The sequence below is a fragment of the Azolla caroliniana genome, unplaced genomic scaffold (assembly GCF_043228905.1).
Source record: "Azolla caroliniana isolate FFs.n. ecotype wild unplaced genomic scaffold, voAzoCaro1.0.p SCAF_4, whole genome shotgun sequence".
Lineage (NCBI taxonomy): Eukaryota > Viridiplantae > Streptophyta > Polypodiopsida > Salviniales > Salviniaceae > Azolla > Azolla caroliniana.
The window spans coordinates 1,818,812-1,843,537 of NW_028230439.1; the positions used below are offsets into that span (position 1 = coordinate 1,818,812).

At 35.6% G+C, this 24,726-nt stretch overlaps 1 protein-coding gene and 1 long non-coding RNA gene across 4 annotated transcripts in view; one reads left to right on the plus strand and one right to left on the minus strand.

The window, feature by feature from the left end:
• LOC147864723 (uncharacterized) overlaps window positions 1-8,378 on the minus strand; it is a 90,065-nt gene extending 81,687 nt beyond the window's left edge. The window contains exons 1-2 of the long non-coding RNA XR_015529715.1: window positions 8,274-8,378; window positions 7,620-7,737 (exon numbers count right to left, since the gene is read on the minus strand). This is a non-coding gene — a long non-coding RNA (uncharacterized LOC147864723). The remainder of the gene's footprint in view (window positions 1-7,619; window positions 7,738-8,273) is intronic.
• LOC147864726 (putative LRR receptor-like serine/threonine-protein kinase At1g67720) lies at window positions 75-23,923 on the plus strand. Of its 3 annotated transcripts, none has more exons than XM_087318850.1 (20): window positions 75-294; window positions 805-937; window positions 1,190-1,333; window positions 1,452-1,523; window positions 1,731-1,802; window positions 1,969-2,037; window positions 2,153-2,227; window positions 2,684-2,758; window positions 2,947-3,018; window positions 3,119-3,193; window positions 3,368-3,424; window positions 3,886-3,971; window positions 4,111-4,245; window positions 4,337-4,626; window positions 4,742-4,793; window positions 5,074-5,162; window positions 6,556-6,701; window positions 6,773-6,917; window positions 7,668-7,817; window positions 8,302-8,908. In XM_087318850.1, exons 1-20 carry the CDS (start codon window positions 201-203, stop codon window positions 8,482-8,484), a joined length of 2,214 nt encoding a protein of 737 aa, XP_087174976.1. In that variant the 5' UTR covers window positions 75-200; the 3' UTR covers window positions 8,485-8,908. The 3 variants fall into 3 exon arrangements, with proteins under 3 accessions (XP_087174976.1, XP_087174977.1, XP_087174979.1); XM_087318851.1 differs by lacking the exons at window positions 805-937; window positions 1,190-1,333; window positions 1,452-1,523; ... (14 more) ...; window positions 7,668-7,817; window positions 8,302-8,908 and adding exons at window positions 16,664-16,796; window positions 17,052-17,195; window positions 17,314-17,385; ... (14 more) ...; window positions 22,642-22,791; window positions 23,169-23,923 and having other exon boundaries at window positions 84-294; XM_087318853.1 differs by lacking the exons at window positions 75-294; window positions 805-937; window positions 1,190-1,333; ... (15 more) ...; window positions 7,668-7,817; window positions 8,302-8,908 and adding exons at window positions 16,013-16,139; window positions 16,664-16,796; window positions 17,052-17,195; ... (15 more) ...; window positions 22,642-22,791; window positions 23,169-23,923.
• Window positions 23,924-24,726: the final 803 nt, after the last annotated feature.

Here is a 24,726-nt window from a genome sequence, read left to right on the forward strand (position 1 = left end):
TTATTGATGCCCATGATGTTGAGAGCCTCCTCATTTCTAAGGCCTAACTATCTATGAATTATGGGGTTAAATCACTAATTCCTCTTGGAGTCTGTACAGCTCCCTAATCATTATCAGCTTCAATCAGCTTAATTCAACCAAATCTCTTATCAAACCAAGACCCTGCTTCATTCGTGTGGAAACCCCATAATCACCAAATCATGAGGGTCATACCAATTTATGTGTGTTTCTCTTTCATTATTGTGCTTCTTCTTCTTCCCCAATCTTCCCATGTCAAAGCTCAAAACAATGAAGGTAATTACAAGTTTCTGGATACCAACATTGCTTACTAACAATCCTGCCAATCAATTTGATTGATCCCTAAGTATCCTTTATTTGAGACTTACAATCATTCTTCAGATAAATCCTTCAATCGCTTTCCATTTAATCCCCACCTATTCTCCATTTGATCCATTTCAGCTTCACCATCGAAATTGTTTGTATCTAGCAACGATGTTTCTTCACAATCTCGTTTCATTCCATCCTTTCCTACTCTTCATTGCATCTGTGATATTTCTTCATTTCATCCATCACTCCCTCATTTATGCTTCGTCGGATCTGTTATTATTCTTCAATTTGATCTTTACTTTAACCTCAATTCGATCCATCATTTCATCCCTACATTGTCGCCATTAATTTGTCCATCATAGTGCTTACTTTCTCTTTATAATTTGGCATTTATTGGCCTCATTGGCTAGATTTAATTTTTTGACTTGCATTATATTTTCATAATCTAAATCAACTGATTGCTTCAATCAATTACAGTACAAGCACTCCTGAGTATTAAAACTGCAGTCGCGGGTTCAGGGTCCAACACAGCATCATGGGATAGTTCTGCATCCAATCCTTGTAATTGGACCGGGGTCACATGCTCCTCCTTTAATCGTGTTATAGCACTGTAATTTCTCCTTAATTTTCCATTAACCTCACAGTAAATGCTGATTATGTCGTATTCATTTTAATTCTGGTTTGATAATGCAAAGTATGTTCTATATTTCATTAATGCTAATCACACTCTGTAGTTAATGATAATCATGAGTTGCAAGTGCTAACTTTGGTCCATTACAGTTAACTAATGCTAATTTTCCTTGTAGTTAACATTGGTTGCGTTGTAATTATGATCTTCATGACTGTTTTAAATTTATTTTAGGAATATGTCACAATTTGGTCTACGAGGGACATTACCGAATGATTCATTCGCAAGTCTTACAGCATTAACATCATTGGATCTATCATACAATTCCCTCACAAGTCCTTTGCCATCAATTTCTATGTTGACACAATTACATGACTTGTATGTTCTCCGTTTCAAAAAATAATATAGATCAGCCCTTATTCTGCTTTTTCTCCACTAACTTGCAACTCATTACTCTAATACTAATAATGTCTTACACTTTGACAACACATTGCAGGAATTTAACATTCAATGCGTTCAGCGAAAAATTTCCAAATGACATACTAAGCTTAAAACAACTCGTCATATTGTAAGTTTTTATTTCTGATTATGAAATCCTTCTCTATAATAATTTTCCATTTCTCTGTCTGCAATTGGATCACATTCACAATATCGCGAAACGCATGCAATAATTGAAGAAATTCACAAAGTCTGTTTGCCATTTTGAGAGACAAAACAAACTCTTGAATAACATGTAACATTCATCAACATGTAATAAGTCTTCTCTTCTCTTCAGGCGCATTTCCAACAACTTCTTCCAAGGTGAACTTCCAGAAGCGATATCCACCTTACCCAACCTACAAGAATTGTGAGCCCAATGGATTGTTCTCATTACTTCTTTCAATTAAACCATCAAAGAAAACAATAGACATACATACATACATAATATATAAATATGAGAGAGAGAGAGAGAGAGAGAGAGAGAGAGAGAGAGGGAGGGAGAGATTAATTATTTTGCTTAATTGCATCTCTAGGTGGCTTGGGAATAGCTCACTCACATCTTTACCCAAAAGCCTTCCATCTATTGTTCACTTGACTGTGTTGTAAGCACAAATTACTTGACTCCTCTATTGGGTTTTCTATTGTTGTGGTAATTAACTTCAATATTACATGGGTAGTCCAAATAAGGAATTGTATTTATGTGCTGACATTTTACAGAACTGCTTGGGGGAATTCTCTAAAACTAACTCAACTACCGCCAGAATGGGGTGCATTGGTCAACTTGTCATTCTTGTAAGTGAACTTAACTCTTTTTATGTGGTGCAATATAAAAAATAAGGGTTTCATATTGGTCTATGCTTAAGTGATTTTGGTGCATACAAGCCATTATCTTAAGTCATGATTACAAGAATACATGTAAACATGATGATAGGTGCATCCAAGACATTACCTTCACTTTTTACACAAAAATAAGTTATGTTTAATTCTAAGATTATACACTTGAAAGATAGCTTTGTGCAAATGACTTGCCGAACTATAGACTGTTTTTTTTGAGACAATTAGGCTTGAGCCCATCTTCAGTTTTTTATTTTTCAGAATTAAGCATGATCTTGACTAAATAGCAAACAAGTTGAACAAGCTGTAAATCATTACCTAATCAATAGAAGACGAATATTATAACTTGAACCAAATTTAAATAGTCTTTTACATAACACAATTTTGATAAACTCGTGTTCTTCTTCTCAATAGAAATTTGCATGATATTCAGCTCAGGGGAACTTTACCATCACAATGGGGAGCTAATTTTACTAAGCTGCAAAGGCTGTATGTATCCACACAAACCTTGCTCAGTACCATTTTTTCTCTTCACTTGATCTAGTGAAAGGAATTGTATTGCATTTAGTCAACCATTCAATGGGTTGATATATATGCTTCTGGAGAGCATCTTTCAATAATGTTTTAATGTCATGTAGATGCAATTAATTTTTTTTCTATTTCTTAACTATATGCAGGCACCTTTATAATAATGAGTTGACAGGATCTATTCCTGAGAGCTGGAAAGGCATGACAAGCTTGAAGGAGTTGTATGTATAGAAAATTGTTTGTCAATTAACATAAAAGAAATCCTGACAACCCAAAAATAACTCATTCGCGACAAAAAAATGTATATTATTGTGTACACAGGAGACTGTCTACAAATGACCTCAGTGGCAATGTTCCAGCTTGGATAGGAAATCTCCAAAACACTGCAGACAGAGTGTAAGCCTCAAGCAAAAACTATTTGTATGTACATGCATACACAAGTAGCTACATACATGTACATATGTATGTAAAGCTACATACATATATAAATGCCTTTCTTAACAAATTCTTAAGTTTTTATGGATCAGACCAAATGAATAAAAATTCTTAAACTTCAAACATGGATTGCAGGGAATTTAAATGCAATTTCCTACAAGGACCATACCCAACTTTCTTTAATGATACAACGTAAGTCATCTGCACCTGCACCATCACTCTTCCCCTAATGAATGATGACATCCTGAATTAAGGGACAACACATCTAACCATCAAAGGGACCCATTGCAGTCAAATTTGAGGGTCTATCCATGCATTCTCAGATAACAATTATATAAATTTAAGCACTCCGAAGGGCATATACCCTATATATGACAAAAATGCAGACTCCATCATCATCATTACAAGTAAAATCTCCAGAATAGCCCCAAAATTTGCTTTCAAGTGCCCCTGACTTCTCATCCAACAGTTCTCCTCTGGGAAGTAGGCAGGGAATTAAGAAGTCAAGGGCATTGGAAAAATAAAGCAAAAATCATGGGTATCTCGCTAGTTTTTTGCTAAATATGTGAGAAACTAGATCATCACCTTATGATTGAAACAATGACGTAAGAGGTGTATGATAAATCCTTTAATTTTTGCGTTCAACTATCCAGATGGCAAGGAAACTGCTTCGATTCAGACTTTGGGGCTCACAAGCAAAAATGTACAGACAAGAGAAGCTGTGAAGAATTTTTTGCAAGTAAGCTTGTAGCTTTTGAACATGGAGTCAATCATTAATCCAGATTTGGTTTACATTTTAACATGTGAAGCAAATCATTATAAAATGCACCAAATTCTTGATTATTTGCAAGTACCTAAATCTCCAACTTCTTTTACAGCCAAAAAAACATTTCCGATAGGAGCAATCATTGGATCCGTGATTGGAGTGGTGGTGATCTTATGTGGAATAACTGCCTTAATATGGTGGTTCAAGCCTTTTTCCACATCAAAGAATCGTAGGAGACATAGAAATGGTGTGATCACAAATCCTATAAGTTTTTGAGGATCAAGGTATCTCCAAATTGTGTGCCTAACCTATAATTTCCTATTTAATCTTTGAAATAGATCAAGATACTGGAAATTGGGAAGTTCCCCCCGGTGTCAGGCGGTTTACATACAAAGAGATAATGAAAGCCACAAAATCATTTAACAAGGATTGTGAAATAGGAGAAGGTGGTTTCGGAAAAGTTTACTTAGCACACTTTGATGATAATAAACAAGTTGCAATAAAAAGAGCCTCCGACGTAAGTTTTCAAGGTATAAAAGAGTTCCGGAATGAAATTATGTTGCTTAGTCGGTTACACCATCGCCATCTCGTTCGGCTCGAAGGATTTTGTGATGACAAAGATGAGCAGGTATATTGTGTATGTTGCATCTAGGCTCTTGATAATATAGGTATTGGAGCTTGCTAACATTACAGGTTAGACTAAGCTAGGAACTGATCTGTTTTGAACATTATTTTTGTTGTAGATCCTCGTCTATGAATATATGAAAAATGGGAACTTGCATCGCCATCTCTTTGGTATAATTGCCTAACTTTGCAATTATATTTAGATGTAAAGAGGAAGCTCTCAAACACAACACACCATTGAATTGGAACTTATAAAATAATTTACGTCATATGCCCCTCCAAATTGAATATTTCTTTTTCGAACTCTGCATTTATTATAGGCACAAGATCAAGAATGACACGATAATTTTGGAAAATATGTGAAGGGTGTTTTCTTATATAAGAACCAAGTTGAAGTGAAATTTACCATAAATGAATCTTACTTGGTGCTATTTGTGATCTCGTGAGACAGATAAGGACGCATCAGCTTTGAATTGGTATAGAAGGCTTGAGGTAGCACTTGGCGTTGCTCAAGGTTTGGAATATCTTCACACTTTTGCTGTAAGTTCCTCCAGCCTATTATACATGTGAATGTCTTGAATGATGCAAATAAACACACAAGCCATAGATATATAGGCCTATTAGGCATATATTGTAGGTAACCAGTTCTTTATATTTCCATTCCAAAATCACTTGTCTTCAAACCATAATTATCCACATTATATGCATGATGGAATTGTGATACACTTTTAATATTCATCGACTCTGATCTTATCAAACAGAGCATAATCATTTATTTGAGATGTTCCCACGTTGTGAAATATGTTTATGTCTGCAGTATAGCCCATAAGAACACAACTCATTAGATTTGGACTCATATGGTATCATTAGTTCGGGGCTCTCTTTTTAGTTCTTTATCAACTGATCAATTCAAACGAAAAAATTAAATCCACAGATGTAAGAACCACCACTTTTTAATCAATCAGCAAACAACAATCACAAAGATGTCCAACCATATATAATGTAAACTGTTAAAATTGGCTATAACACACACAAATATATGTACATCCACACACCACATTATCCACACACCACATATACACATACATACATCCACACCATATACACGCACACATACATCCCCACATACATACACGCATCCCCACACAGATACACATATGCATGGATGCATACAGACATACACATGCATACATGTACACAGGTGTGTGTGTGTGTATACCATAAATGTAAGAAAATGCTTGTAAAAGAACAGAAACACAGACCTTCACCCATTGCATGCGGGTGAACAAATCGTTGTAGGCGATTGGGTAGCAGTTCTCACGCGCACAAACAGTAATTGACACGAGTTCTTAAATTATAAGCCCATCCCAATGTCACTTGCCTTCTATAGTTCTTGACTATATATGGATGATAAAAGTATTAAAGTTCATATATGTATATATATACCATAAAAGTAAAAAAAATGCTTAAAAAAGAAAAAAACGGTCACCTTCACCCATTGGATAACGGTGAATAAATTGTCGTAGGCAGTTGGGTAGCTGTGAAAAGATAATGACGGAAATTGATGTAACTATTCTTTATATATCTATCCCAAGGTCACTTGTCTTCAAATTATAGTAGGTTGTGAGGTTTCCCTCGGATATGTCTTCTACTCTTGGCCGTAATTCATCAACATTGCCGATATATCCATGATGGAATTATGATTTATTTTTATCACCTCTTATCTTATTTCATAGATTATAATTATTTATTTGAGTTATCCATACTTTGTGTCTAATGGGCAAGTCTTCATTGAAGCAAATATTATACATATACTTGGTTATGTGTGCACATACCATTGAAATTCCAAATAAGAGAATATATTGACAAAAAATCTTCATTCATTCATGTATGTGACTTATGTATGTATCCTTTGCCATTATGGATACTCCAGGATCCTCCGGTTATCCATAGAGATGTGAAGCCAAGCAACATTCTACTTGATGGCAATATGATCGCCAAAGTATCTGATTTCGGCATATCGAAGGCAAATCCTGAAATGGATACACATGTATCAACAAGACCAGCAGGCACTGCTGGGTAAGCATAGGTTTTGGCTTCAATACAAAGAGAGACTTAATGGAAATGCCATTTTAATTATTACCTTACAGATATCTGGATCCAGAGTACTTCCTACGCCGCCAATTAACTACTGCAAGTGATGTGTATGGCTATGGTGTTGTATTACTTGAGTTGCTCACAGGTCAACTTGCCATTGATCACAAGCGTCTTGAGGATTATAACCTTGTTGGTTGGGTAATTAGCTTATCTTTCAAACTTTCCTTTGATTTTGAAGTTATTTAAGGATGTTTCCAAAAGTTGCTAGTCAAATTGTTCGCTGTGAGAAAATTGAAACAATACATCACAAAGCATAGCATTCCATGACAATACACGTTGTTGCTTGTGCTGCTATGAGCATACTCATGAACTATGCTGTGAAATAAGGTTACGGTAAACTCTGCTTTACAAAATTCAGGAAGAGTTCAAACAAAAGATGCAACATGATTTTCAGTCTAAAACAACACTCCACTCAATTGAATTAGTTTCAGAATGTCATGCCATTTGAAAAACTGGTAGATATCTTAATGTCTGAACATATAAAATCAAATGCGTCACTCTAGGCCCATGAAGAGTTCAAACAAAAGATGCAACATGATTTTCAGTCTAAAACAACACTCCACTCAATTGAATTAGTTTCAGAATGTCATGCCATTTGAAAAACTGGTAGATATCTTAATGTCTGAACATATAAAATCAAATGCGTCACTCTAGGCCCATGATGAATTCATTGTATACTAACAAATTTAGATATATGCATTACTGTCTCCAGTTTAACTTTTTAGACATAATATAACAAGACTAATCATTCACAACATAGGACCAAATAGCCAAAAAAATTGTAAATGTGGAACAATTAGTGATAAACTAAGAGATAAATAACGCATATAAAACTCTTACCAATGATGAAAGCAGAGGTTGTATATAAGTCCCTCCAATGTTGATCAGGTAAACGGAAAGCTCAAAATGAACGAAAATGTGAGGGCAATACTTGATCCGAGACTTGGATCAAACTATCCTGTTGATGAATACAAACAAGTGATAGAGATTGCAATACAATGCACAACGTATGACAGAAATGATAGACCAAAAATGCAGGTGAGCATAATACACATATATGCATTTAAACATACACATACATTTGGATATATGTATATGTATACATATACGCATTCAGGAATAGGCCCAAACACATGCATTTAAAATATACATATGCATTTGGACATATGTAGATAAACAGGTTTAGATGCATGCATAGACGCAGACAAAGACAATTTGGACACACAAATGCACACATAAATGCATGCATGCATACTTGCATCCATCCATACACACACATACATACATCCGCATTTGAACATATGTAGATACGCAGGTTTAGATGCATGCATTGACTACGTAGACAAAGACAATTTGGACACACATACATGCAGACATACTTGCATCCATCCATCAATCCATACACACATACATACATACATACATGATTACATCCATAGATACACACACACACACACACATGGAAAGGAAGAATGGGCTAATTTAGGAATGAACCTGCATTTGGGTGTTTCATTGATGCCAGGATGTCTCAGCAAGTTTGGAGCAGATATTGAGCATGCTACAACCTCCTGCAGAGCACATGATGATACTACCTCCTCCTCCTCCATTCACCGCTTCTCTTCCTGCGAACAAGGGGCTCGACCAAACCACAAACAGCTTGAATGACATCAAAACAACAAATGGTTCGAAAGTGCAACCACGTTGATTTCGATGGACATGCATGCATCATGTGTATTGTATGCATAATATGCAACATACATTCACATTCATATGTGTCCATGTATGTACATATAGGCTAGTATATGTATACCAAATTGTTTATGCTTATGCATGTAAGCTTATAAAGAATTGAGTGTTGATTGTGTGTGCACCGCACCACAACATAAGAACTTGGAAGACATTTTGTCATTAAAATGTGAGTTCGAGTGTGTCATGATGTGGATATGGAGACCAAGTAGCTCCTTGGAAAGTCCGTTCAAGTTCATGTCATATTTTTGTGTTGTTTGTCGATATTTTGTGGTTCTCATACCTATCATACATTCGAGTAAGTCCTACTTGGTGCAATCTTTTGGATTTGATGGCTTAATTTACTTCTCAAAGTTTGAATATATCATTTTGGACTTCCATGCCGACATATGAATCTCTAGGTTGATGTACATATTTTTCTATGTTGTGTTTGAGCTTTGACAAAAAAATATAAGGTCCAAAATTGCTTGACAATATTGAACAGTAAATAAATTTGCATGCATTTTATTAATCTTGCAATCTTGCAATGGCAATTTTATATTTTTCCAAACACTTGATTTCTAGTTTACTTTTTACATGACCCAAAGGTTAGAGTCCAATTTGCGAGGGTTTTTATTTCAATCATTCATAAGACTACATGCCATTTACATACATATTGTTGAGAGACAAGCTCAACAATGAACATGTGTGTGTATAAATGGAAGTGTGTGAACGCACACATTATTGTAAATTGTGTAAACTATGTAGTTACACAAGGAACTAGATTTGATATCCGGGTTAGCCCCTCAAAGTTAGTGCAATCAATGAATACTTAGATATTCTTATTCCTCCACAGGAGCTCCAAGAAGAAGTGTACACGGTGCAACCATCAGGATTAAAGTCCAAAGCACAATCGTGTGCAATATGCAGACTAAAGAAGTCATTGTATGACTTGAAACAAGCTCCAAAGTTGTGGCACTCAAAGATAATACAATATCTCACTAAATTGACTTCGATGTGTCGAAATTCGACAACTCTTTGTATGTTTGGAAGAGTGGACAAGGCCTGCTCTTTATCATGTTGTATAGAAAGCCTCAAAGACATCAAGTCGATGAAAACATAGTTTTTCTGCAAGTTCGAGATGAAGGACCCGGATGAGCTCCATTATATCCTAGAAATTGAAGTCATCCAAACACTCAACAAGTTCTTACTCACGTAAGGGCATTACATTATAAACCTACGGTTGTTCAACTTTAGCATGGCCAAGTGTAAGCCCATCTTGACCCCTCTTGATCACAACTAAAAAGTTGCACAAAGCCTCTTGGTTCTGAGCCCTTGGTCGATCTCATACTTTAAGGATCATTGCGTTCTTCCCTCCTTTGCACTGCGATTATCAATCTTCGATGGGACACCCTCAATTCCCAACTCTTGCTTTTTGTTCTCTTGTGATTCTTTGCTCAGTTCGGGACTTGCTTCCTTAGCCTTGATCCAACATACCTTCATGGTCATTGCCTTCACCCAAACTTGGGACTCCAACTAATCTTCTTATTCCTTGATCCTAACTTGGGATCTCGCTACACGAGAGGAACCCCTCTCCCACTTGTGACATTCCTGTGCTAAGTGTGGATCTTCTTTGTGTTGGGATGCCTCCCAATCACCAACCCACTCTGCTATTTCGATTGCTTCTTCTAATGTTTCTTGCTCCATTTTAGCTAGTTCTCTCTGCATCGATAGTCGTAGTCCACAGAGGAAACCATGCAACCTATCAAATCACTCATATTGGTAATTTGACACATTTAATTCCCCATACTTCATAATATAACTCTTGAAGTAGATTTCTTCACTCATCTCTCAACTTAAATGGTTCATTCCACACACAAAAAAAACTCCCTTATCATTTGCTTAAAATCCTTCCAATCTTCAAAGGGTTTCTTAGCTCCACCAATAAGTACCAATTGTAGGTGTTGCTCTCAAGTTATTGACTTGCTACCTTCACCCATACTCTTGGCTTCACCAAACTTTGCTCTAGAAAGTAATCCACATTGTGGATCCACTTATTTAGCTCCAACGACTCCCTCATCCCAACGTACTCCCTCGGGGGTACCGGCTTGTAGCTTTCATAGCCATCCTCCTCCTCGACCCTTTCTCTTGGGGGTCTCAAAATGCACATAAAACATGATTGGGACAAAGAGATTGGGAGCATAAGATGATTCATATTAAATTCATGAGACAAGATTACAATAGTCTCAAATTGGGACAAACAAAAAATGAGGGTTGAGACAATTCGAAACTAAGTCACGCCGGATCAAGATTTAGCCAAGACGAGTCAAGAGTCAAGACAACTCCCCAAACTGTGTTGTGGAATGAGAGCACTTCCAAATATTATAATAAATGAGAGTAGAACTCAGAGGTCAAGAATGATCAAAATGAGGTGAAACTCCTCTTTATATAGACTAAGAGATGACCGTTGGGACTAGTCGTTGGGTAATCCTTTGAGACTACCGGTTGGGATTGGGTGGTCCCAACCCAAGGTGACACTCTTTTTGGGACAGGGACTAGGATTGACCCCCTTGGTGAGTTCCAGATCAGATTGGGACTGTGTCCTAGTTAGGACAAGGCAAGGGCACTAGAAATATATTGTTGTGTATGACGCCTTTAAGCCCTTGGTAATATATATCTTAGAGATTGATCTAGCATTTAAAAATTACTAATTTCTTTTCAACGTTGAGTTTGTTGTAGATCCTCATCTATGAATATATCAAACACATGGATTTGCATCACCACATCTTTAGTAAAAACACCCAACTTTGCAATTATATTTAGAAGTGAAGAGGAAATCCTAAAGTACAACATACTCTTGAATGGGACCTTCTATAATAATTATAAATATCTTGGTAAAAAGCTGAAAGTTCTGAACCAATTTGAAGGGTAATTTACTGTTAATGCATTTTACATGGTGCTAATCATGATGGCATGTGACAAGTAAGGATGCATGCTCTTTGAACCGGTATAGACCAGAATATCTTCACACTTTCGCCGAATTTAACTCCCGCCTAGTATAGATGTGAAGGTCTTGAATGTTGCACAAGCACTATAAGACCTATTGGTCATAGCTCGCTCGGCCTACAGTCTCTCACTCTCTCAAAGAATTGGAAGAATAGGTGTGGTAGTATGGTGATTCTAGTCACTCCTCCATTCCAATGCACCCATTTGCACTTGTCTGCCAAAGTGTCCTGTCCAGCATTGTTTGCCACCAAGGCAACCTTTTTGGTATATGTTAGTTTGGGCTCCTATGTACACTTTGTTGTTGCCTGAGTGTTTGCAGTGCCTCCTTGACCTCTCTAGCAAATTGACACCTCATATTGCGAACAATTTTTGTGCCCACACCATCACCCATAAGGGCACAACTCTCAAAGTTGGGCTCATATATGGCATCATTAGTTCCGTGCTCTCTTTTTTATATTTATCCCACAACCAATTCAAACAAAAAAAGTTGAATCAATCCTGAGAGACAAGGACCACCACATCTTCAATCAATCAACAAACAACAATCACAAAGTTATCCAACCATATAAAATGTAACAAGTTAAAATTGGCTATAACACACGCTCACTCTTTTCCACTCATTGCATAACCAATAATGAATCATATCATAAGGGATCAAATCTAGGTGCATGAAAACCTATACAAATATACAAGCATGCATGCAAACCAACACACACACACACACACACACACACACACACACACATATGTATACATCCAAACACACATACAGGCATGCATACATACCATGTGTTAAGAACACATACAACAAATTTCCTTTTGTATGCTATATATTTGTAGACTTACTCTCTGATGACATGGATACAATCATAATATGTCCACCAAACAAAGGCACATTCGAAACATGCACAAATGATTTTTGAGAAACTTCAATTTAACCTCAAAAATATAAAGCAAAAGTTTGGCCTTCTAGCTATTTCACATGAAATAGGTTTTCACAATGTTAGATACGAATGCATGTATGCATATATTGAACCATAGTATGAACCATACGTACCATACGTGCATTCACATTCAAGAATGTTTGTGCATTCACATTCAAGAATGTTTCAATAATTTGAGTATGGTAAACACCGTCGAAGTATGGTAAATACCATACTTTTGTATTCATTATTTATTATAAGGTACATATAAGAAAATTAAGGTAAAAAGTGAAAAAAAAAACATAAGAATGTTTTGATAACATACACATTCGTTTGCATTCGTATGAAAAGGAATGTTTGTGAATGGATTGGAGTATATTACTTCCACGTATAAATGCATGATCATATGGATATATGAAGAAGGAACCAAGAGAAACACAGATGAGTAAAACTGAAAACTGAGAGTTTGCAGAGGCACATTTACTGGAAGCAGAACAAATTAGTAGAACTTAATCCCATATGAAAAATAAGAAGTTTGTGTGTTATGAGAAAGGAGGAAACAGAGACAGAGACATACTTAGCAAAAGTAAATTGATAGGGAAAACCAGAATGAAAACAAAGAGAGCAGTCAGAAGCCTTAGAAAGGGGGATCCCCTTCCTAGAAACAGATATGGAAGATCACTGAAAAATAAGGTATATTGTGCAAACCCTAACTGGACCATTTTGAGAATAAAACAAGCTAAGTAAACTTTAACCAGAGCAAGTGAGTCTGACCTGTCCGTCAAAAGTGAATAATAACCCTAGAAAGTGTTATTACTGATTGACAGATTGTAAAGAAAAGAATTTGACCAAACCCTATCCAGAACCCTAGAATCAAAACCTTGGAATGCAAACCCGAAACCTAAAAAATGGATGGAGCTCTAGAATATAAAACATAACCCTAGACTGCAAACCCTAACTCTAGAAACGAACGGAAGAACTGAAAATACGTGCATTTTAGTATAAACCCTAACCCTCAGATTCACTGAAAATACACGTCGGAATGGCCTTTGTCAACTAGCATTGTGAACATTGTGAAGATAAAATCGAGAAAAGAGGACTGAAATCTAGAAATAAGAAGGCAGAACTAGAATTTGAGATCATGAAGGGATAAAAGAAGAAAGAAGAATCAAAATCATAAGAAAAGAGGGGGGGGGGGAGAAAAAAGGAATTGGAATATTCAAACGGAAAAAAAGAATCAGAAATAGAAAAAAAATAGAAGAAGAAGATCAAAAGAAATTGGTTGAAATTCTAAGAGTTTGTATTGTTTAAACTTTGGAGTGAATATACTTCCTTTCTCATAATAAATACCAAAGGCAATCAGATCGAGTGTCAAAACTTTATGGCAAAACCTCCAAAACAATTGAACTTAAATATAAGAACAAATCCAATGTCAATGTGAGAAAATGTTTCCATCAATACCATTGCATCAAATTGTGACATTTTTTGACCAAGGAACTATAGAGTCCGTCATTGTTGACAGACTAATGAGTTTAACGAACTCAGAGTGGGCTTGTTTTTCAACTTATGCGTATATTCTGATTTAAATGTTGACATATTAATATTGAGTTTTAATGGACTTGGATTGGCTTTGTTTTTCAACATATGTGTAAATTTTGATTTAGATGTTGACATGCTTGTAATGAGTTTAACGGACTTAGGTTTTAAGGGATCGATATATTTATGTATTTCAATTGCATGACACAGAAGAACTAGTCAAACTCATTTAGGGATTTATATTTTAGTGGAAGGTTTGACCTACTGAAAGAGTTTGGAGAAGAGCGTAGATCTATGTTAAACATTTCCGATGCTTTCCCCATATTTGGAGGAAGAAATTAATATACTACTTGCTAAAGAAATGCACGTAATAAGTATGTATACAATGCACACTATTCAGTCCATAGACTAGGTCATACCTTGGGAGGGTAAACTTTCGAATTTTGACACAACCTCGGAATAGGTTAAAAACACATAACTTACCAACAATTAGCCTACACGTTTAGGCATTTAACAATGAACTAATAGCACCCCAACACGCACCAATATTTGATTTATTTCCTACGCATCTTACATCTATTTACACGAAAAGGGTAAGTGCACCCCAAAAAACCCAACCCAACCCACACTTGAAAATAATGTGGCATCGTTAATACATTGGACTTGATTCTTCCTTATCGTCTTCAAGGCTGCAATCTCAATTACTGATGTAGTATTATGATGTACCAACTTGGATGATTCAAATGTACATGCAAGATGTTTATGGTTTTAAAGCTAAATGTGGGTGGGACATGCCAAAGACAAGGAGCAAGGAGTGTAGTCCTTCTTTGTGCATTATCCCATATAAAATACAAAGTCAATGAGGATTGTAGTACTACGGTGTGCATTATCCCATACATATATATTACAAAGTCAACGCTTTTTTATAAAGGTTTGATAATATAATGTAAAGATGTCCCTTCCAAGATGCCAACGCCTGCATGGCTAGCATGTAGCCATTTTGGAGCATTTTAAACTCTAACGTGATAGCTCATCAAGGTTAGAGGGTGACCTATTTTTTGTATAGGTGGCAACGACTTAAGAATAAATGGAGATCCCATTTTGCCAATTAAATATAGTTTCAAGGATGAATTGCTCGGGCCAATGAAAAAGATTTACATTAGCGAGACAATGAACCCCAAATATTAGTCAAACACTAAACCTGTGGCATTTACACAAACAATTGGGATGTCATATCATTCTCATTGTCCATGTCCAATTTGCACATACGAAATTGAAGAGCGGATGAAGACATGTATGAATCTGATTTGAATGTCAAATATGGTAGGTATCGTCTTAAGTGTGTATTGAAGATTGTTCGAGCCTCGTAAAAGGACACAATGTGTTGAAAAGTTTTTCACTTGTGTCGTGTCTTTTCGTACACTCTCCATTCTACAAGTTCATGTCCTTCATTCCCATCTTCTTCCAAAAGGTGAGTGAGATCACGAAGAATCAGAGAAGAGCAATCGCGTACTCATTAACTAACGTACATCAAACGCGAGGGCCCCGCAAGACATTCGTTAAAAAGACAATTCAATCGATTGCAACTATAGAGAAGAAAAAGAACAAGAAGGAATCGATCGATGAAGCCCGAGGAGACTCGTATTTCTTTCTTGCGGTCGCTAGGTGTGAACACTTAAACGCCCACGGCCACAAGGAGAACTGTTTTCCCCTACTACATACCCTATTATATACTCTCTGTTTTCACAGGTTGTGACTTTGTCCTAAAACAATCAATGGTGGGTTCCTTTTAAATTTGTTTTTTGAACGTTCCTAGGTAGGCCCCCCCCCCCCCCCCCCACCTGCATTTCATTTTTCTGTACCACTTTGTTTTGTTGACCCTGATTAATGTTAGAATTCATGCCCCATGATGTTGAGAGCGAGAGCCAACCTATATCTAAATTCTAACTATCAATAATTTTAGGGTTAGATCACTAATTCCTCCTCTGCACCCCCCCCTAATCAATCATTCATTCATTATCAGCTTCAATCAAGAGTAAATTATACCCTGCTTCATTCCTTTTGAAACCCCATGATCACCACATCATGAAGATCATACCAATTTATGTGTGTTTCTCACTCATTCTTCTTCTTCCCCAATCTTCCCATGTCAAAGCTCAAAACAATGAAGGTAATTACAAGTCTCTGGATGCCAACATTGCTTTCTAACAATCCTGCCAATCAATTCGATTGATCCCAAAGTATCTTTTATTTGAGACGTACAATCATTCTTCAGATAAATCCTTCAATTGCTTTCCATTTAATCCCCCACCTATTCTCCGTTTGATACAGAATCAATCTTCAGCTTCACTATCGAAATTGTTTGTATCTAGCAACGATCTTTCTTCACAATCTCGTTTTTCATTCCATCCTTTCTCACTCTTCATTGCATCTGTTATTGTCCTTCATTTGATCCATCATTCCCTCATTTATTCTTCGTCGGATCTGTTATTATTCTTCAAATTTATTCTTACTTTATACTCCATTTGATCCACCATTTGATCTCTACTTTGTCGCCATTAATTTTGATCCGTCTTTCAATCCTTACTTTCTCTTCATAATTTGGTCTTTATTAACCTCGTTGGCTAGATTTAATTTGTTGAGGGCTTTACTTTTGAATTATCTAAATCAACTGATTGCTTGCGTCAATTGCAGTTCAAGCACTCCTGAGTATTAAAACTGCGGTTGGGGCTTCAGTGTCAAACATAACATCATGGAATAGTTCTGCGTCCAATCCTTGCAATTGGACTGGGGTCACATGCTCCTCCTTTAACCGTGTTATATCACTGTAATAACTCCTTAATGATCCATTAACCTCTAGATAGATGCTAATTATGTCCTATTCATGTTAATTCTGGTTTCATAACGCAAAGTATGTTCTATATTTCATTAATGCTAATCACACTCTCTAGTTAATTATAATCATGAGTTGCCAAGTACTGATTATATGGTCTATTACAGTTAACTGATGTTAATTTGCCAAGTAATTAAAATGGTTTGTGTTCTAATTATGATCTTCATGACAATTTTAAATTTATTCTAGGAATATGTCAGGATTTGGTCTACAAGGGACATTACCGAGTGATTCGTTCGCAAGCCTTACGGCATTAACATCATTGGATCTATCAAAAAATTTCCTCACAAGTCCGTTGCCATCGATATCTATGTTGACACAATTACATGACTTGTATGTGAATCTCCCTTTCAGAAAATAATATAGACCAGCTCTTACTCTTATCTTTTACTAGCTTGTAACTCATTACTCCAAAACTAATAATGACTTCCATTATGATTACACATTGCAGGAATTTAACATCCAATGCATTCAGTGAAGTGTTTCCAAACGATATACTAAGCTTAACACAACTCGTGGAATTGTAAGTTTTCCTTTAAATCTATTATGAAACCCTTTTCGATCATTTATCTTCATTTCTCCATCAGATACAATTGGTTATGACATTCTCAATATAGCAAAAATCATACAATCTAATATATTCCGCTATACAGCCCTTTTGAAAAGACGCAACAAAATAAAGAGAACATGCATTAACATGTAAAAAGTCTTCACTTCTTTTCAGGCGCCTTGACAACAACAGATTCCAAGGTGCATTTCCAGAAGGGATATCTGCCTTATCCAACCTACAAGAATTGTGAGCCCAATTCATTGTTCTCATTACTTCTTTCAATTAAACCATCGAAGAAATCAATATACATACATACATACATACATACATACATACTATATATATATATATATATATACGAGATCGAGAGAGCGAGAAAGAGATTAATTCTTTTCCCTAATTGCATCTGCAGGTGGCTTGGAAATAACTCATTCATATCCTTACCCAAAAGTCTTCCATCTCTTGTCCACTTGAGAATTTTGTAAGACCAAATTACTTGATGCCTCTATTGGGTTTTCTTTTGTCATAGTAATTTATTTCATTATTACATGCGTAATCCAAATAAGGAATTATATTTATGTGCTTGAATTTGTTGCTGACATTTTACAGAACTGTTTGGGGGAATTCTGATCTAAAAATAGCTCAACTACCAGCAGAATGGGGTGTATGGGTCAACTTGACATACTTGTAAGTGAACAACTTACTCTTCTTATGAGGTGCAATACAAAAATAAGGGTTTCATATTGGTCTATGCTAAAGTGATTTTGGTGCACACGAGCCATTATCTTAAGTAATGATTAAAAGAATACATGTGATTTAACATGATGATAGGTACATCCAAGACATTATCTTCACATTTTTACACAAGCATAAGTATGTTTAATTCTGAGATTATAAACGTCTTGAGAAACAGCTTTGTGCAAATGATTTGCCCAACTCTAGTCTGTTCTTTTGAGACAATTAGGCTTGAGTCCCTCTTCAGTATTTTTTATTCAGAATTAAGCATGACTTTGACCAAATATCAAACAAGTTGAACTCTCTATAAATCATTATTGATCAATAACGGATGCTCATTATTATAACTTGAACCAAATGTAATGAGTCTTTTAAATAACGCAATTCTGATAAAGTCTTCTTCTTCTTCTCAATAGGAATTTGCATGATATACACCTCAGTGGGCCTTTACCATCAGCGTGGGGAGCTAACTTAACTAAGCTGGAAAAGCTGTATGTATCCACACAAGCCTTGTTCAATACCATTTTTAATCCACTTGATCTAGTGAAAGGAATTGTATTGCATCTAGTCAGCCATTGAATGGAATGATATATATGATTCTGGAGAGCATCTTTCTGTAGATGCATTTAATTTTTTTTCTATTTCTTAACTATATGCAGGCACCTTTATAATAATGAGTTGACAGGATCTATTCCTGAGAGCTGGAAAGGCATGACAAGCTTGAAGGACTTGTATGTATAGAAAACTGTTTGTCAATTAACATAAAAAAAATCATGACAACCCAAAAATAACTGATTAGAGACAAAAAAATGTATCTTATTGTGTACACAGGAGATTGTATACAAATGACCTCAGTGGCAATGTTCCAGCTTGGATAGGAAATCTCCAAAATACTGCAGAAAGAGTGTAAGCCTCAAGCAAAAACTATTTGTATGTACATACATACGTACACATGTAGCAAGATACATGTACATATGTATGTAAAGATACATACATATATAAATGCCTTTCTTAACGAATTCTTAAGCTTTCATGGATCATACCAAATCAATAAAAATTCTTAAACTTCATAATGGATTGCAGGGATTTTAAATGCAATTTCCTACAAGGATCATACCCAGCTTTCTTTAATGATAGCACGTAAGTCATGTGCACCTGCACCATCACTCTTCCATTAATAATTGATGACATCTTGAATTAAGGGATACCACTTCTAACCATCAAAGAGAGTCATTGCAGTCAAATTTGAGGGTCTATACATACATTCTCCAAACTAGATAGCAATTATATAAATTTAAGCACTCCAAGGGGCATAGACCCTATATATTACAAATATGCAAACTCCATCATGGTAGAATACAAGGAAAAACTATAAAATAGCCCCAAAATTTGCGTTCAGATGCCCCTGACTTCTCATCCAAACAATTCTCCTCTGGGAACTAGGCAGGGATAAAAGAACTTAAGGGCATCGGAGAAATAAGGCAAAAATCGTGGGTATCTTGCTAGTTTTTTCCTAGATATGTGAGAAACTAGATCATCACTGATGTTTGAAACAATGACGTGAGAGGCATAAGATAAATCCTTTCTTTTCCGCATTCAACCGTCCAGATGGAAAGGAAATTGCTTCGATTCTGACTTTGGGGCTCACAAGCAAGTATGCGGGGACAAGAGAAGTTGTGAAGAATTTTTTGCCAGTAAGCTTCTGGCTTTTTGAACATGGAATCAATCATTAATCCAGATCTGGTTTTAGATTTTAAAATGCCTAGCAAATCATTATAAAATGTATCAAATTCTTGATTATTTGCAAGCATCTAAACTCCAACTTCTTTTATAGAGAAAAAGAAATTTCCGATAGCAGCAATCATTGGATCTGTGATTGGAGTGGTGGTGATCTTATGTGGAATAATTGCCTTAATATGGTGGTTCAAGCCTTTTTCCACATCAAAGAAGCGTAGGAGACCTGGAAATGGTGTGATCACAAATCCTAAAAGCTTTTAAGGATCAAGGTATCTCCAAATTGTGTGCCTAACTGATAATTTCTTATTTAATCTTTGAAATAGATCAAGATACTGGAAATTGGGAAGTTCCCCCTGGTGTCAGGCGGTTTACATACAGAGAGGTAATGAAAGCTACAAAATCATTTAGCAAGGATTGTGAAATAGGAGAAGGTGGTTTCGGAAAAGTCTACTTAGCACACCTTGATGATAATAAAGAAGTTGCGATAAAAAGGGCCTCCGACGTAAGTTTTCAAGGTATTAAGGAGTTCCGGAATGAAATTATGTTGCTTAGTCGGTTACATCATCGCCATCTCGTTCGGCTCGAAGGATTTTGTGATGACAAAGATGAGCAGGTATATTAGGTATTAGAGCCTTCTAGCATTAAAAATCTATACCAAGCTAGGAATTTAACTAATTTCAACCTTGATTTTCCTTCTAGCATTAAAAATCTATACCAAGCTAGGAATGTAACTAATTTCAACCTTGATTTTTGTTGTAGATCCTCGTCTATGAATATATGAAAAACGGGAACTTGCATCGCCATCTCTTTGGTAAAAACTCCTAACTTTGTAATTATATTTAGAAATGAAGAGGATGCTCTCAAAAACAACATGCCCTTCAATTGGAACTTATCTAATGATATATCTCATACGCCCCTCCAAATTGAATATTTCTTTTTTGAACTCTACAATTATTTTTAGGCACAAGATCAAGAATCACGTGATAATTTTGGAAAATGTGTTAAGGGTGTTTTCATATATACGAACCAAGTTGAAGGGAAATTTACCATAAATGATTCTTACTTGGTGCTATTTGTGATCTCATGAGACAGATAAGGATGCATCAACTTTGAACTGGTATAGAAGGCTTGAGATAGCACTTGGCGTTGCTCAAGGCCTAGAATATCTTCACACTTTTGCTGTAAGTTCCTCCAGCCTATTATCCATGTGAATGTCTTGAATGATGCACAAACACACAAGCCCTAGATATATAGACCTATTAGGCATATATTGAAGGTAACCAGTTCTTTATATTTCCATCCCAAAATCACTTGTCTTCAAACCATAATTATCCACATTATATGCACGATGGAATTGTGATATACTTCTAATGTTCATCTACTCTTATCTTATCAAACAGATCACAATCACTTATTTGAGATGTCCAGACTATGTGTCTAATTGGCAAATGTTCATTGATGCTGATTCTTATGTAAATAAAATGTAATGTGTTCACATAACATTGAAATTGCACATAAGAGAATATATATCCTTGAAAAACATAGTTTATTCATGTGTGTATGTGACTTATGTGTGGAAGGTGATGTACTATTCCATTATGAATCCAGGATCCTCCAGTTATACATAGAGATGTGAAGCCTAGCAACATTCTACTTGATGGAAATATGATCGCCAAAGTAGCAGATTTTGGCATATCCAAGGCCAATCCGGAAATGGATACACATGTATCAACAAGACCAGCAGGCACTGCTGGGTAAGTACATACTCACTATATTGAAATATCATAATATCTCATACACTGAAAACTATAAGCAAATGTCATCATTTCCACAACTTCAAAAAAATACAATGAAACAGGAGAAATACAATGAAATCATCATAGTTTCTTACAGCTTGAATAAAACAAAGACTAACGCAAATGTGATTATAATCGTTACTTTACAGTTATCTAGATCCAGAGTACTTCTTACGACGTCAATTAACCACGGCTAGTGATGTGTATGGCTATGGAGTAGTATTGCTTGAGTTGCTCACAGGTCAAGTTGCCATCGATCACAGACGTACCGAGGATTACAATCTTGTCGGTTGGGTAATTCACTTGTCTATCGAACTTTCCTTCTTTGAAGTGATTTAGGGATGTTACCAAAAACTGTCGATCAATTTGTTTGCTAAAAAAATCGATAGAATGCATAACATTCCATGATATTATACATTGCAGATCTTGCTACTATGAGTATATGCTTAAAAATACATTACCAGGTGTGAATTAAGGCTAGAGTAAGTGATGATATACGGTATTTAGGAAGCATTCAAACAAAATATGCAACATTGTTTTCAGTTCAAATGAGGTGTCTAGTCACTCAAATTAGCTATAGAATGTAATGGCTTTTGAATTAGTAGAGACCTTAATGTGTTAGAACATAAAAAATCAAATGGAGCACCGTCGGCACATGATGAATTCCATGTAACGCCATTCAATGTGTTCAGTTCTAATGGTACTTTATTTTAGATCTCATCTCGTAAATAAATATAACCTTATAATGTTCATGCTATTACTTTCTTCACATATAATGACCAATTAAGGCGTAGCAAGACTACTAATTGTTCAGCCAAGGTTTAGGACCAGAGGCTGATACAATAAATGTATAGGTGAAACCATTTAAAGTGATAAACCAAAAGGTAAAGAACATAATATATAAAACACTTGCCAATGATGAGAACGGTGGTTGCTTATAAACCCCTCCAATCTTGACCAGGTGAATGGAAAGCTGAAATGGAACGACAATGTGAGGGCTATCATTGATCCAAGACTTGGATCAAACTATCCAATTGACGAATACAAACAAGTGGTAGAGATTGCCGTACAATGCACAATATATGATAGAAATGATAGACCAAAAATGCAGGTGAGCATAAGTACATATATACGCATTTACAAATACACAATGTACATAATATGTATATACATTTACAAATACACAATGTATATACACATCTTTGACATAATATGTATATACATACATATATACACATTTAGGAATATGCTGAAACACTCAGTTTGGATACATGCAAAGATGCAAACACAGACAATTTGGATACACAATGTGCATATAGACAAATATATGCAAGATACCCACATACCCACATACCCACAGACACATGCATGCAACATACATATACACACATGTACATACATACATACACACATGTACATACATACATACATACATACATTACATACATACATACTCTAACCTATGAATGGGAGCTTGATTGATGCCAGGCTGTGTCAGCAAGTTTGGAGCAGATAGTGAGAAGGCTACAACCTCCTCCAGAACACATGGTGATGCTACCTCCTCCATCCCCCACTTCTCTTCCTTCCAAAAAGGGACGCGATCAAACCACAAACAGCCTAAATGACATCAAAATAACATATGGTTTGGAAGTGGAACCACGTTGATCTCAATGGACTTGCATGCATAAATAATGTATGCATGCATCATGTATATATTATACCATACATTCACGATCATATGAATGTATATATTAGTATATACCATATATCCATGCAAAATAATGAGCAATGATGATCGTGCGAGAGTGTCGATCATATGTGCAACACAACATGACATAAAAACTTAAATTGGTTGACTTTTGAGTTGGAGTCGTCGGAATAGCTCTACTTGCTTCTCTCCTAGGTGCTCGGAAACATGGATTATTATTGAGTCCCTACCACTCCATGCCATATTTGACTTACTTCTCTTTCAATATTATATTGTTATGACACTCTCGCAAGTACATTCTACCTGATTTTAATTTATAAGTTCCTGGCTAAATGTACTTCCCATGCTAGCATATGAATCCCTAAATTGATTTACATTTTGTTACTCTCTTGTATGAGAGCTTAGACAAAATCATATGATCTCCAAAATTGTTTCACCCTGTTAATGAATGGTAAATAAGATTTGCATGTATTGTATTAATTATTGTTCCCACTTTTGTAATCTCACTTGCAATGGCCATTTTCAATTTTGCCAATCACTTGATTCTCCTTTACCTTTTGCATAACCCACCCTGGTCCCTCATCATTCAAATGGTTTGTGTGCGTGTATCATACGAAAATAAATACTTCATGACATGATTGATTTTGTTAATGAGCACATATGGGATGAGTTAATCATTGTTCTAAGGTGCAAAGACATTATAAACACGCATGTCGTTTTTACAAGTGACAACTAATTACCTAATGGTTCGGCTAATAGTTAGCTAATATCCAACTTGTTATTTAATGATATCTAATTTGTTGTTTAACTAAAACTAATTAGCTATTTAATGCTAGCAATGTATAATAGTGAATGTTAGCTTATTAATTATGCGCTATGCATAAGCTAATAACCTTTGAGTAATTGCTAATGTAACTATTTAACTATAATAAAAATTTTACAATGATAAGATTAATAAGAGAAAGTGAGATTATTGTTACAGTATTCGTTATGAATTAGCTAATTAACTATGGCTAAAAGCTAATATAACTAATAGGTAATTCATTAACATAAGCTAATAAGTTAATGTTAAGCAATAACTATTGATGCCTTCTTATAAGATACAAATTTTAATAATTAATTAACTGCTAACTAATTACACTAATAATCATTTTGTTTAAACAATACAATTCCCTATAAATGGAATATTGTAAATACCCTAATGATAATTAATAGTTATTGTAGCTATTAGCTATCAAAGGCCAATGAAGAATAGCTAATTGATAAGTGTAGATGCATGTTTGCATAGATTAGAAATACCAATAGTGAATCAAGAAGGTGAATTGGATGCTCCTTGTA

Excerpts from the sequence above, each read along its gene's own strand:
- LOC147864726 (XM_087318850.1), top strand. The coding sequence starts at position 201 with ATGAGGGTCATACCAATTTATGTGTGTTTCTCTTTCATTATTGTGCTT. Across the intron at positions 3,019-3,118 it reads ATGACAAGCTTGAAGGAGTT|GAGACTGTCTACAAATGACC; the intron begins GTATGTATAGAA and ends TTGTGTACACAG. Across the intron at positions 4,627-4,741 it reads GTGATGACAAAGATGAGCAG|ATCCTCGTCTATGAATATAT; the intron begins GTATATTGTGTA and ends TTTTTGTTGTAG.